Genomic DNA, 16,267 nt, shown 5'->3' with positions numbered 1-16,267 from the left:
CAATTTTAGCCTGTTATTCCACACGAGTTGACAAATATCCGTGCAAACAATATCACAGGCCATTAATTATTATAATTTAAGAACTATTCACACAAAATCCATACATTACACAACAGTACGTTTTCAAAGCGAAAGCTTTGGCTGCCGAGGATACAAAACAAAAGATATTATTAAAGCTAAAAGTAAACTACTTTTTGTCGATTATTTTCTGAATGAAATTTAGCGAACCACGACACATTATAACGTAAATTCATTAGTCGTTTATATTTTCTAATTTCGTATTGAAAGTATATCTCATATTTTATTGGCATATAAATATCCAAATGATCAATATCGGAGTCAGTACCAACTCAACACTTCAAATAACAAAATGCATCTTGCCACAGTATGTGTTATATATTATCCATGTCTATAAGTTTAAAAATTTGCTTTTGATATTACATATGTACTTGTAAATGTATTCAAATTGTGTTAAAAATGGTTTTGTTTTTAGGTTTTCATTGTAGTCTGCGCCACATTGACAGTCTCCCTGGCTAGTCATCATCACCATGTAAGTTCCAAAGAAATATATATTCAAAATTTATGTATTTGTGGCACTGTCTTTAATTTATCTAGAAAACACGACTAAATGAACATTTGTGTCACATTATTTAAAAACTTATTTAACTTTACTGGAATATACATAAATAAATACTAGTAAAAACTCAAAATTTCGTAGATTCACACAAATTTTTTTATATATTGTAACTCTTGCTTTTACATTATAGTTCTTTAAACACATTTTTCAGTTTAGAAATTTTATAAAAATTGTCCTAAGGTACTTAAAATATATTTAACACAAAGGGTTATACCTATATGATATAAATTTTGTTTAAAAGACACCGGTATTAAAATTTCAAAATGAGTAAAAATATGGGTGAAAAAACTGTTCAATCTTGAAATCAAAAACAAACAGTATTCAGATGCAGTCATCAAACGAGTTTAGAAAATATAATTAAAAATTGTTATCAATTATAACTTTTTATTTCACTAATAAGTACTAATATACAAGAAATTTGAATATTGTATCGTATATCTCTGAGTTTTTCAAACAAATCTTATAACTTTCTTTGCACAACATTATTCATAACTAGTATGTTATGACGTCCAACACTTAGCACGTCTGGGTATGTGACGAACTATATGTAACAAAGAATGTTTTTTAAATATTTTCTACAAAGAACTTTAATCAAACAAAAATGTGGTACATATCCTTGCTTTGATAAGTATTTCCGCAACATACATATGTATATTAGCTTTTACCAAAATTTAAAAGGTGAAGCACAAATAATTTCGTAAAAACAACACTTGCTTAATATTTTTGGCGTACGAGTTTGTTTGATATTTCTATTTTTTTACAAAGAAGAGTAACATAATATACGGGGTGTTACAAATTAGTAGGTCATGCAGTTAACTACATATGTGTGAAAATTAAAATTTAAAAAATGATTTGTATTGATAACTCCGGTGATTGTAGAGATATTTATTTGAAATTTAACACATACTTTAATCTTCAGTCAGTACACTTTTTGTATAATTTTGGTTTAAAATATCAAATCGCGAACGGAGGGGAGGGGGGTTGCAGTACCCATGGACCTCATATTTTTTTGCGTACACGTATGTTTCCGAATAGTTTTTTTTAGATAAAGCGGTGTCTTATTCTATTTTTTTCGCTCTTGTAAGATTTTGATTTGGGGCTCGGTTTACGAGATATTGTAACTTTTTTGGATATGACACCAATTTAGTCGACGTTAGTCTTTAATTGTTGGGATTTTATGAAAAACTTCTTTTATATGGCAGCAATACTAACTAAACAACAGTTAAAGAAACGAATTGTACGAGGTAAAGAGCACTTTAAGCAGAAACCACATATTTTGATTTTTTGGGGCTTGCTGTACGAGATATTGCAACTCTTTTAGATATGTTAGATTTAGTTATATATCACTGATCATGATGATGATCATATCCATTTTCGTAAACTAAGCCCCAAACCAAATCTTACAAAAGTAAAAAAAATAGAATGATACGCTGCTTAATCTAAAAAAGAGATATTGCAACTCTTTTAGAAATGTTAGATTTAGCTCAAGTTATATATCGCTGATCATGATGATGATCATATCCATTTTCGTAAACTAAGCCCCAAACCAAATCTTACAAAAGTAAAAAAAATAGAATGAAACGCTGCTTAATCTAAAAAAGCATAGGCGCACTGAAAAAAAAAATAAGAGGTCCATGGGTACTGCGACCCCCTTCCCCTGCGTTCGCAATTTGATATTTTAAACCAAAATTATACAAAAAGTGTACCGATCGAAGATTAAAATATGTATTAAATTTCAAATAAATATCTCTACAATCACCGGAGTTATCAATAAAAATCATTTTTTAAATTTTAGTTTTGACAGCCTGTACTTTGAAAATGGGGCTTCGAAATGAAAAGTAACATAAGAAAAGTCCCATTGTTTTAGTCTAAAGAATATGTGGTTAAGGGGTTGACCTACTAATTTGTAACACCCTGTATATTGAATTATGGTATAGATAAGTTTTTAAGGGTGTCAAATATGTCACTGTGATATTTTATGACATAACTTTTCTGAGGTTAGGTTTTTTACGGTGTAGTACGTCATATATTTGTTATGTAGTTTTCGAGAAAAACGTAATTAACCAGTAAACCAGCATCTACTTCGTAATATACAGAGCGTCCGGAAATCAATGGACGATAATTTAAGGGTAGTTTGCTTGAATGAAAATAAATCGAATTAGATCAAGTTACCTTAGCACAATTTTGCTTCCTTAAAAAGTTATTAGTAAGTATTTAAAATGGAATATATTTTTTTAGGCACTATTCAAGCAAGCAAAATCATATTAAGGTAACTTGCTTTGTTTCGGTTTATTTCGATCCATAAAAAATATGGTTATAACTTGTAACACCTTGTGTTTCAAAAATATATTGCTTCATGGTCCACAGAAAAATTCTTCTATCGGTCCCTGAACTTGTACTTTTATCCAAAACACTTTATATCGACATTTGCTTGTAGGACAACGCTCACTACAAATTTGAATACGGCGTCCACGACCCCCACACCCACGACAAGAAGTCGCAGCACGAGCAGAGACACGGCCACCACGTCCATGGAGGATACGAATTTAAAGAGCCCGATGGCACACATCGCGTTGTTAAGTACATCTCTGGGCCGCACAAGGGTTTCGAGGCCATAGTAGAGCGACGTGGTCATGCCCACCATCCCGGTCACCACGGTCACGGACACGGCGGCACCAGTTACGTGGGTGTGACCCACTGGGGCAACCAAGGGGATGACGGCCACCATCACCACCACCACCACCACTAGACGACCAAATGTTTATTTATGTCGAATAAGTTGTTCGATTAGGTTAAACTTTGCACTAGTTAAACTAATGGACACACGTTATGGACTTTGGACTATTGACATTTTTTTATATTGTTACGTATTTTGTATTTGACACTGGTTTATAATAAAACACTTTATACAGTTGTTAATAGCTTCATTGGCCAATGAGGTCAAATTCTTTTTTCACATGATAACTTCTGCAAAACTGAAGTGTTTAGAAAAGTCATTATGCATACAAAATTTGGTTTGTCCCTGGAAATGGTGAAAGTAAGGGAATCCCCAACATTGCAAAATCATGGTAATTCTCATAATATTTACAAATTTTTTTATTACTAAATCCTGCACCTCAGTTTCTAATTATGTTGGTAAATAAATTAATGATATTTAATGAAATTCAAATCCATTCATTGGATAAATAAATATCTCCTACTTTAGAAACTAGATCCGCTGAATTTTTTAAGAGAAGAAATTCAAACGTTGCTTAAACCTAACTATTTTGCAATACTGTTTGTAATTCTTTCACTTCGCAATTTTTTTGTCTAAAGTGAAAGGGTTATTTTTTTAAATTTACTTTGGGTTTTTTTTGCAAAAACGTTTATTGTTATTGTTAATAATGAAAGTCTTAACATTGTAAATTTCTTTAGTGAGATACATATTGAATAACGTTAGTTACGAAAAATATATCCTACATATTCAAAAAATATAAACAATTTACCATAATCATCACTTTTACATGTCTTAATTTTGCAAAATCATTATGTGGATGTTGTTTGCCCTTATGATATAGTGCTTCAATGTATTTTGGTTAGTGTGCTTGTTTTAGGTAGTCTCATATTTACAATTCAGTGTAGTAATTATTTCCCTGTAATTAGGTATTTATGCCTGTTGGGAAAATTTATTAAATAAATAAACAGTAGAAGCCCACATCACGATTAGTAGACATCTAAAACTACCCGTGAAAGAAATTTGATAATTTTTAGATCTTCTCAAATACACAGCCTTCATAAATGATTACAAGCCACGTGACAAGTAATTTTATTTCCTGCATGTTGGCAACTAAATTTCGGTAAAACTAAAACGATAATATAAAAACTACATTAAAACACAATATTCTGTTTCATCGGCTTCGATTGACGTAATGACGTAGACGTAACGGTTTGTCATTGTTCATTGTAAACGAATCATTTATATTGTAAACATTTATGAAGACTGTATGGCCCAAAAAAAACGAATATTTTTTTTTTTCGTGTATCTTGTGAAAATATGTTAGTTTATCATGTTTTAAGAGCACCCTCAAAAAATCAGCTTAAAAAAATTTTTTTAGAGCGCTCAAGATTTTTAAAAATTTTCAAAATCGTCAAAAATTTAATTTTTTTAAAATTTTTTTCTCGATATTTTATCATTTCCTAGGTTGAAAAAAAATCTTGATTCTGAAAATTTCAAATCGATATTTTAATTTCTAAAGGTCACTCATAATTATTTTATCTTTAAATGTAGTGTACCTAAAATGTTTTCGAGCGACCTCTAAAAATAAATATCAACGAACTAATAATTTTTTTTATTGAATTTGTTGAACAAAAGAATAGAGATAAATCACGAGACACATAAAAAATTTCTCAATTCAAAATTTACTACCACACTGTATCAAATATTTATAATTTTTTAAAATTTAAGTGTCTCGTGATTTATTTCTATTCTTTTGTTCATCAAATTCAATAAAAAAAATTATTAGTTCGTTGATATTTATTTTTAGAGGTCGCTCGAAAACATAGGTACACTACTTTGAAAGTTAAATTATTATGAACGACATTTAGAAATTAAAATATCGATTTGAAATTTTCAGAATCGAGATTTGTTTCAACCTAGAAAATGAGCGACCTCTAAACAAATGTTTTTTGAGCTGATTTTTTAGAGGGCTCTTAAAACATGATAAACTAACATATTTTCACAAGAGACACGAAAACTTATTGCATTGTTAGTCGATTAATAAATTTTTTAAATTATACGTTATACAAGGTGTGTCACATTTTAATCGGAAAAAATTAACAACGAACTTGTATGCTTTAAATCTTTGCTATCCAGATACATGGTGTTAAAGTTAATAATAAACACTCATTTCAAATTTCTCAAGAACTGATCGATTTTAATAAAACTTGGCACGTTTTTAGTAATAACTAAGGGGCTTAATCTGATGTAATTAAACTTAATTTAGTTATTTTCTACATTCTAACTTAATAAGGTCAAACGGACAACGAATTCGGATTAGGCGACCCCAAAAACGTGTAGATATATTGGTTTACATCGTTGACAATTGATGTTCTACATTTGACCTTCAATTGACCTTAACCCAGAGCCAATCGGGTCAAACGGACATGGGATTCGGATTCAGTCACCCCAAATATATTGGTTTACTTTGTTGGTAATTGATTTTTCTGCATTTGACCTTGAACTGACCTTGACCCAGACCTGTTCGGATCAAATGGACACCGGATTCGGATTCGGCGAGCCCAAAAACCAAACCAAAGATATGTTGATTTACTTTGTTCGCAGTTTATTCTCTACATTTGTTCTTGAACTGACTTTAACCCAGAGCTAATCAGGTCAAACGGATGCCGGATTTGGATTCAGCGACCCCAAAAACATATAGATACCATAGTCTTGTCTTTCGGACCTCCCTTTTTTTTGTGAGGCTGTGTAATTGTTAATAATAATAATCCTTATCCTTCTATAATTTACATATTTGTTGCCGATTTATGAAAAATTTTTTGTTTATGGAAAATGACCACAATCACGATGTTTCGGGGTTCCGTCAACTGAGCTAGTATACCATAAATATAGCTGAAACCAGTCGCCAACTTAGCCCTGGGGTCTAAGGTGAATGAAACAACCCAAGTTTGTTCGAGTAATAGCGGGTTATTTTATTTGTTATAGATTGAGTAATTAAACAAACTTATGAATAACTAATAGCGTGCTCAAATTATTCCTAAAAATATCTATTTCGGATGCACCCACGTCGCCCTTGGAAAAATAAATTAAATCCAAGTATCTCAAATTAAATCTCTTACTTATTACTAAAATCGGGCAAAGTTTTATCAAAATTGGCCAAATAGGTTTTGAGATATTTGAAAATAAAAAGTTTTCTTTAATTAATTTCAACACCCTGTATCTCGGAAACGTAGTTTTAAAACATACAAGTTCCTATGAACTTTTCTTTTTATTTTTATATTTTTGCAGGTTCTATCGACTATTAAATTTTCCAGATTAAAACTGGAAATACCCTGTATATTTGATTTATGGATATATATACGAGGTTTGATCAAAATGTAACGGGAATTGTTAATTTTCTCAGAGAGTATTTATTTAATCTTCAATTTTTATCCCATCCCCTACAAACTAGTCCCCTAATAATATATTTTTTTATTTAAAATAAAATTAAAGCACAAAGAATATAAAAAGGCGCAGTCTAGTCAAAGCTACTCCATTATCATAATATTTACAACTTTTTATAATTATTTCATGCCTTTTTTATTTCTAGAAGTTTTTACTAAATAATAGCTACAAATATAATTCACTGACTTGTAAGAACATGATCTTTCGTATAGCGTAGTATAATACTTAGGCAAATGCAGTAAAGAAATACGTCTTAAATTAATATTATAAATGTTATAGCGGTAACGTAATTCATCACGTAAATAAGAGGAAGAAGATATATTCAAAACACTATGAACAGTTGTGGATAAATTATAATTATATAAATCGTCCATCCGCAACCAACCAGATTCATTTATATATTGAGAGACACGATCATTCTTTTTTAACCTAAGAAAATGTTAACAAGAGTTTTGAAGTACTTCAGGACAGTGTTTAGTTGTTGTATCTACACGCGAACAACAATTGTACCGCAATAATTTAATACTCATATAATAAGGCTTCATAAATTTCTTTTCTTTATTTATTATATTAACATTTTAATAAAGAAATCTCGAGACAAAATAGTATTTTATTAAATAATTCAGGAACATGGTCATTGGTCACAAAATCTTAATTTAATATCACATAGTATTAAATTATCATTAAACAAACATTTTCCATGCCATATGGTCTCATTTTTACATAAATTGTAACAGAAGTTGCAAATATGCAAATGCGAGGGTACTGTTACTTCAAAACACTGTTTTAAATATAAGTATTTATATAGGAATTTTCATGAATATTGAGTTAAAATTAATTGTTTATTTATTTATTTATTTATTTATTTAAAAATAATTCCTGTATTGCTATTTTTTTACGGCATTAGGTCGAGGTTCATTTTTTTTGTATAACCTATATACTTTAGAAATTCCGTACAAAAATGTTTAGCTTACCTGTGTACTCACCTGTACCAACAAGAATTGACGGCATAGTTTCTAAAGTTATTGTTATATGTGGTAGTATTGATTTATAAGTAATTCATGCTGGGTCAAATGACCCCTTGAAAATTTTCGATGGGCTTGTAGTCTATAAGTTTTATAGGATGTATTCTCTTTTGCATAATTCGTTATAGCAGTTAAATCATATCATCATTAATATTTTTTCCAGTAATTTTTGTTTTTGGAGCCGAAAGAAAAAAAAAGCATCATCATCATGATACAATTAAATATATTTATAAATAGTAAGGTATGTAAATTATCTACAAAATTTATTAGATGAGGGCTTATACACCAGACTTACCAATATAATAATTTTTTTTATTTTAAACCAATTATAAATGTTTGATACATACTACATCTGCAATATTTCTTTGGCGTACAATTCATACCTACACCACTCCTTTAGTCTTCTTTAATTGTAACTTGATTAACTTCAACAATTTATACTTATCAAATTGATTGAAGTATAAACACCATAAAAACCCAAACAATAATTTGATTAATTTGCACATTATGTGGACAATACACCATAGAAAAAAACAACACAATTTTTTTGTTAAAACAAGTCTACACAATTGTGTAGAAATAACAACACTATTCGTTGAGTAATGCTTACTCAACTGCTTGTTAGCTAAATAAGTTTTGTATGAGTAGCATTGAATAAGTTTTGAGTAAGCTGGTAAAACTATGTGAGTCATATTGATTCACCACGATAAACACCTAATAGTAACTAAAATCAATTCTTTATTACTAAGTAAACGTATTTGTGGTCTGACTGCGCGGAGGTATCTATTTGTACATAACTTTGTGTTTCCCCTACTTGCAATGTTAACAGTGAATGGATTGATTTTAACGCAATATGTTCTCATTCTCTCACATTTTGTTTTTTTTTTTACTAAAAATTGTGATGATAAGTTCATTTTTGTTAAAACATTTCTGCAGGTAACAGTTTCCCAGTTATTCGAAATTTGCGAAATGGATAAACTTTGGATTTACATAAATCGTGGTATTTTTTATTGGAAACACATTGCAGAATCGTATTCGTCGACGACAGTGCCATCTGTCATGAACTGAAAATGTTTTAGCCAAATCCTACGTACTTTTAGCTGTAGAATCCGAATTTGCAGTAAAAAATAGAGGTTTCTATTTAAGATTGCAAAGTTATCTCTCGCGCTCCTAAAAAGAGGGGGAAGGGGGACTAATTTTTTGAGATATTTAAGAGTTTCCGGTTAAAAAAATCACTCGTTATTTTCACTCGTAACTTCGAATTTATGATATGTTATTTTTAACCTATTTCTCGATAATATTCTGTACCTTCTATTAACAGAATGTTAGAGAGGGTTGAAATTGATGGCCGATTTGTTGCATAATGAGTAATGCAATTTTCGATTCCACGTCATTTCGTAATAGTTTTGCCACACATAAAAGGACGCCCCACAATGTTGAAGAACTGTAACTGATCCATTTAAAATGCAGCAAATAATCGTAAGTCGTTCTAAGTATAAAGTGTGACTGATTACGGAAAAGTTGCGATATGATAAAATTTTATATTTTTTTGAACCCCTCATCTGTAGTGAAAGTTCTACAACGGATTACCAAGAAGCGGCCAACGTTCTGTGTCATGGTATATCAGGATTTTAATTTTTTTATTTGAAATTATCTTGTGTCGAGTTTTCTTACTATTTTAATTTTTTTCGTCACAGCGTTTTCGTACAAGTGCAGGAATGTAGTGATGCAGAACAAGAGAACTATGATCTAAACACAACCTATACAGGGTGATTTATTAATAATGGGAAAGTCGAAAGCTGAACACGTGAAATGGTGACCATTGGCGCAAACATGCCTTATCTGAAAGTTGATAGTTTCGGAAATACAGGGTGTTGAAAGTTAAAATTTTAAATCGTTTTTTTGCGATTATTCTGAAATTATGTAGATTAGGAACTTGAAAATTTGTGAAACTATATTTTTTTAGGCGACGAATAACATGCGTGTTGTAATTTCAGCATTGCTCATAGAGGGCGCCACTTACGACCAATTTTACCGAAAATTTAGTTAATAACTTTTTACCCTATATATTTAACATGAAACTTGATTCAAAACCTGAAAGAGCTATCATTTTTCCATTAATTATATACTCTTGTTTCATTTCGGTATCTCGATCCGTTTTCGAGAAAATCGATTTAACGAACACTTTCGGACTAAGGATGTTTGTGCCAATGGTCACCATTTCACGTGTAGTATCTTCAGCTTTCGACTTTCCCATTGTTAATGAATCACCCTGTATAACAGGAAAAACGTCCACATGCTATCCTAATTAAGTTCACATCAGGATCATCAAATTATGATATCTATAAAACAACGTTGAGAAACATACTTAAGGATATTAATGTCCATTTACATCGACATATGACATTTTCCAATAAAGTAGTCCTATTCTATACCCAGTGGCGGAACTTCCAAATATGTGCCCCTAGCAATTTTAATAAGGGCTCCTTTCACAACCCCTGGTTGAACTGAGTAGAATATTAAAAAAAATAATTGCCGCAGAAAATATTGCCAAATTTCTATGCATTTCTTAGCATGAATTTCGAATACCTAGTATTGAAGATAGTTAAAATCAAAATTCAAGAAAAAATCATTAACATAGATTTCATCAAGAATTTTATTTATAATTTTATAAAAAAATAAGATTAATAAAATAAAAGTAAGTACATACAGAGTACAAAGAGTTGTTTTCTCAGAAATGCTATTAGAAGTTAAAAATACTCATTGAATTTGCCGATTACCCAGTGGTGTCGAATTTATGGGGTTCGTAGAGATAGGAAGTCATCGTATATACAAACTTTGACAAACTGACAGATGGTGGTTAAGTTAATTTCAAACATTTTTTCTTATATGAACATAGGTCCGATTCGTTTTTCCTTAGAAGTTACAAGCATTTTAATAAAAAACATAATGTCATCAATATTTCAATTAAAGTATGTAGTCTGATAAATAAAGATGATGGTTGCTATAACAATAATTATTATTGGTGTCATTTTATTTATTAATTTGTCACACCGTTAAAGTGGTACATATTAAATGCATTTAGTTACAATTGAAGAGTATACAGATACTGTCTTTATACAGGGTGTGGCGTGTATAATATATAAAAATTAAACTACAGCTTCCTAACGATATTTGTAATAGAAGTCTTATACGAAAAAGTTTTATTTTTGCTTTTTCTTTTCGTAAATTAAAGTTCAATTATGGATCAAAATATTTTCTCTGGAACGGTCCTGTCCGTCTGCTGTACGATGTCGTTGAATCGTCGTTGAAAAATAGAAAGATACTTCTTAATTTTTGAAGAATTTTTCTATGCAAAAGTATAAACTAAGAAAAATAGATATTTAAAAAAACTAATAGTGTCTTCTTATAATAATTAATAGAAATTACAATCTTAAATGCATTGTTGTTACTGCAAAAGTTCGCAAACAAAACCACATCCGTAAACATCTGTAGTTGCCAACTGTATGCACTAAACAAACTCCATTAAAATATGGAACAAAATGAAATAAAACTTACCATTTCTAGAGAAAATGTTGAAATTGATCCCCATTAGCGCGGATACAGGCGTGGCACCAACGCACCCAATTTTGGCAAATATTTTCCCAAGTTCCAGGTATTCCCTTAACTGTCAGCAGCTTCAAGTAACGGTTTCGCAATTTTTCCACTGTAGCAATTGGAGTATTGTAAACCAATGACTTCAAATGACTCCAAAGATAAAAGTCCATTGGAGTTAGATCGGGTGACCGAGGTGGCCACGGCACAGGACCAAAGCGTCCAATCTATTGCTGAGGAAACATTTCATTCAAAAGTGTCGTTACTTCTCGAGTACTGTGTGGAGGAGCCCCATCTTGAAGATAAAACATGGGTGCCCAAACTTGTAATGCCACATTGTCCAATAATGCAGGCAACCGGTTCTCCAAAAAGACAGCATATGTTGGTTCACTTAGTCGTCCTTCAAAGAAGTAGGGACCCACAAGTACATCGCCTATTATGCCAGCCCAAATATTCACCGATAACCGATGTTGAAAATGAGTTCCCCTAATCGCGTGAGGATTTTCATTGGCCCACACGTGCATATTATGGAAATTCACTTCATCACGGGCAAATGTCGCCGCATCTGTTACGCAAACATAAGCAGGAACGCCTACTTGATTGGCACATTGCCGTAAAAACCATCTGCAAATACGCATTCGTTGATCACAATCCGAAGATAAAATCTGTTGAACAGGTTGCAGATGATAGGGGTACTACTGCTGGCGTCTTAAGATGCGATGTACGGTAGAAGATGAGGTTCTTACTTGCTGTGCGAGTTGTCGAGTACTAATTCTAATTCCAACATAAAGGCTTCACTTGCTGACCTTCTCCTCCAGGAATAAGACTTCGGTATCATGTCGTTCGGTGCGGACGGCAGTGAAAACGCTCTCACATGTAAACGCTGTAAATCAAAATTAGTAAATGGAATTAAATGCAGAAACTGCGACAATGTATTCCATTTTAGTTGTGCAAAATACTGTTCCTATGTTAAGGTTTCCGAAGATCGTTCTTCTCTAATTTGTTGCGAAAACAAAAGTGTTCCTAACAGTGACGTGGAAGCAGCCTTTTTTGACGCCATGGAGGAAGTCTCAAACTCAGATAATAAGGTAGATGTGCATATCTTTACTTATATTATCAAACAGAAAGACGCTTTAATTTCTGAATTAAGAGAGAAAATTGATTTGCTAAATGTGCAAATCGATCTCCTAAATAAATTATCAGTAGCACCTCATGGGAATCTACAAAAAGATATACCAAAAACTGTATATAAAGCCAGGCTATCGGAAAAACAAGAGGAAGTAAAAACCATTAAAAACACACCTAAAAACACACCTAACAAAAACCCACCCAAGGTTAATGTCAATGAACTGAGTGATGTCAATAATAAAAAAGGAAATCCCAATTTACAGAGGAGTCAAGTTTCAGCCGAGATCTTAAAGGTACAAACTCAATTAAAGTGTCAGGATATAATTAATCTGGCTACTGATGACAATAGCCCTATGTCCCAACACGAATACAACCCAACACAACCAGCTAAGCAGGAAAAGTGGGAAAAAGTTCCTTTTAAATCTAGACGTCGCCGACGGACGGTTATTGGAAACAACACGGACACCTCCATTAAAGGAGTCAAAAAAATGGTTCATATTCACGTAAGCCGAATAAATAACCAAACTTCGCCCAGTGATTTGTGCCAACTACTTGAAGTGTCGTTTCCAGAAGTGATTTGTGAAGTTATAAAACCCAAACACCCCAATTTGTACTCTTCCTTCAAAGTGTCTGTTTATGAGACAAACTTTAAAAAAGCTATGCAACCAAGCATATGGCCAGACGGCGCTTGTATAAGTAAGTTTTTTCAAAAAGTAGCACCAATGAAATCCATAAAATGATATTTAACCCTGATGTCCTTGTATTAAATGTTCAGAGTTTGAATGCACAATCGATTAATTCTTTAGAAATTGATATCTCAAACTTTTATCAAATAAAATTTTTGTGTTTTTCAGAGACTCATTGTAACAATGAGTCAATCAAAGCTAAATATATCAGTGACTTTTCTTTAAGTAGTTATTACTGTAGAAATACATTTGAAAAAGGTGGTGTTGCCATATATTCACGAAGTAGTTTGAATGCTCATTCTATCAATTTAAGCCAATTCTGTATTGACAGACATTTTGAAATATGCTGCACCTCGTGGAAGACAGACCTATCCACTGTGCTTATCATGTCCTGCTATAGATCACCTAGTGGTGATATAAATTTATTTATTGACAGAGTGTTTGCTGTTATGGACTATTTGTATAAGCCTGGCATAAGTATAATTTTAACTGGTGACTTTAATTTGGATTCTACTCTGGGCTCTAGGACTATTAATGATTTTAATAAAGTGTGCAGTGTCCTCAGTAATTTTAATTTGTTTGCGGTGGTAAGGTGGCCTACCCGTGTAACTAACACTTCTTCAACCATTATCGATCATATATTCACCAACATCGAAAATAATTTAGTGTGTGTTTTGGACAATGTTATATCAGATCATAGAACTGTGTTATTTGAGTCCTCCAGTAGCCAGAATTGTAACGCTGTACGTACCTCCCAGTTCAGAAGGAGTTTTTCTGAACATGCTATAAAAAATTTTCGTTTTGATCTGCAAAAAGAGTTGTGGTCAGAATTGTATCACGTGCCTACTATTGACAAAGCATTTAGCACCTTTTTTGATGTGTTCATATTTTATTTTAATAAACATTTCCCACTAAAAAAATTCTATAATAAATGTACTACAACCAATAAGAAGTGGGTGACGGACGAGGTTAAACTATCCAGTGTAAAATTGAAAGAGTTGTATACTCATAAATTTGATAACCCCAAAAATTTTGAAAAATATAAGACTTCTAGAAAAGCTCACACGCAGTTAATTGAGAAAACTAAAAAAGAATATTACCAAAATAAAATTATAAACTCTGATAATGTAGGCAAGGCTGCTTGGGGTATTATATCTGAGCTTTCAAATAAAAATAAAGTACATCATAACAAAAATATTATGTTGGATGGTAAACTCTGTGAAGATCCTTTTACCATATCTTCGTGTTTTAATAATTATTTCAAAAATGCTCCTATCCATATAACAAATAATATACGTACAAGTAAACCCTTCAACTTTGATTTTCATATTAAAAGCTGTTCACTTTTTTTGGAACCTTTTGTAAAGGAGGAAATATTTTCTCTACTAAAATATAAACTTAAACGAAAACATTCCTCTGGATCTGACGACATTCCCATGTTCCTGGTTAAAGAGGTTATGGATTGTATTCTTGAACCAATCACTTACCTCGTTAATTTATCCTTTCTAACAGGTTCTTTTCCAAAAATGTTAAAAGTGGGGAAAGTCATTCCTATTTATAAGAAAAACGATCCACAATCTATGGAAAATTATAGACCTATTACAGTCCCGCCGGCCTTTTCTAGAGTGTTTGAATATTGTTATTTGGAACGGTTATTGAAATTTGTTGCAAAACATAAAATTTTTTCTGACCATCAACATGGTTTTCAGTCTGGGAAGTCGACTAGTACTGCCTTGCTTGACTTCTACCAGAGTGTGTTACAATATATTGAAGTGGGCGAGTCCCCCATTGGTATATTTTGTGACGTTAGTAAAGCTTTCGATTGTGTCAATCATGAGAAGTTGCTTTTAAAACTTTATAACTATGGCATACGAGGAGTTGCTAATGATTGGGTGGCATCTTTTTTAAAAGAACGTGAACAATATGTTTGTCTCGCTTACTCGGGTAACAGCGTTTTGTCGCAGGTTAGTTCTGAGCGGGTAGATATTAATATGGGGGTTCCTCAGGGGTCTATATTGGGCCCTGTCCTTTTCTTACTATATACAAATGAGTTTGACAAAGTTGTTTCTGATGCCTCGTCCGTCATGTATGCAGATGATGCATCATTATTGGTTTCTGGTAACTCAGACGAGGCCTTGCGGCTCAAAACCAATGCTTTACTGAAAGATGTGGGTGCGTGGTACGCTTCTAATGATCTTTTTCTGAACACAAATAAGACTCAAGTAATTAGGTTTCATAACCGACAAAAAAATTGCTGCAATATTAATGTAACTTTTAATGGCTCAGATTTATTGAAATGGGAGATGGATATAAAATTTTTGGGAATAACGATCGATGAATGCTTGACATGGAGGTCTCATTGCACTCAGCTGATATCAAAACTAAATTCCGTCAGCTATCTGATAAGAAGTTTAAAACCTGTGTTAACCTTGTCACAGTTAATAACAGTATACAACGCCCAAGTCAGTTCAAGATTGCGGTACGGAGTTGTCCTCTGGGGAAATTCCACCTTATCACCGGATGTATTTGTTGTCCAGAAACGAATTTTAAGGAATATGGCGGGAATTCCCAGTCATATGTCATGCAGAAATGTTTTTAGAAAGTTTAATATTTTAACTGTTGTGTCGTTGTTTATTTTTGAACTTGCTGTATATGTTTTCAAAAATGTTTCTAACTTTATACTGAACGAAAATATACATAACAGAGACACTCGACAAAATAAAAATTTCCACCTTCCTTTTTTTAAATATAATGTGTCTTTAAATTCACCTTTTTATCTGGGCCTAAAAGTTTATAATAAATTGTGTTTGGATATAAAAAGAGCACAAAGTCTCACAATCTTTAAAAATAGGCTGTACCGATATCTGGTAAACAGTACATTTTATACATTGAATGAATTTTTTTCTAATTAATGTATGTTGAAATTGCAACTATTGTTTAGTATGTAGTAAGTAGGTTAAGGTATCTTGCTGTATGACTATTCCTATACAATGTCTTTTGTCTTTGAGGAAAATAAAGCTTATTATTATTATTATTA

The 16,267-nt window shown here is 31.9% G+C and overlaps 1 protein-coding gene across 1 annotated transcript; it reads left to right on the top strand.

The window, feature by feature from the left end:
* The first annotated feature begins 366 nt into the window (after positions 1 to 366).
* Positions 367 to 3,407, top strand: LOC108907190 (cuticle protein 7-like). The gene is made up of 3 exons (XM_018710748.1): positions 367 to 385; positions 494 to 550; positions 3,075 to 3,407. Exons 1-3 carry the CDS (start codon positions 371 to 373, stop codon positions 3,384 to 3,386), a joined length of 384 nt encoding a protein of 127 aa, XP_018566264.1. The 5' UTR covers positions 367 to 370; the 3' UTR covers positions 3,387 to 3,407.
* The last annotated feature ends 12,860 nt before the right edge of the window (positions 3,408 to 16,267 follow it).

The sequence above is a fragment of the Anoplophora glabripennis genome, unplaced genomic scaffold (genome assembly GCF_000390285.2).
Source record: "Anoplophora glabripennis isolate ALB-LARVAE unplaced genomic scaffold, Agla_2.0 scaffold87, whole genome shotgun sequence".
Classification (NCBI taxonomy): domain Eukaryota; kingdom Metazoa; phylum Arthropoda; class Insecta; order Coleoptera; family Cerambycidae; genus Anoplophora; species Anoplophora glabripennis.
This window is presented reverse-complemented; position numbering and strand designations above follow the sequence as displayed.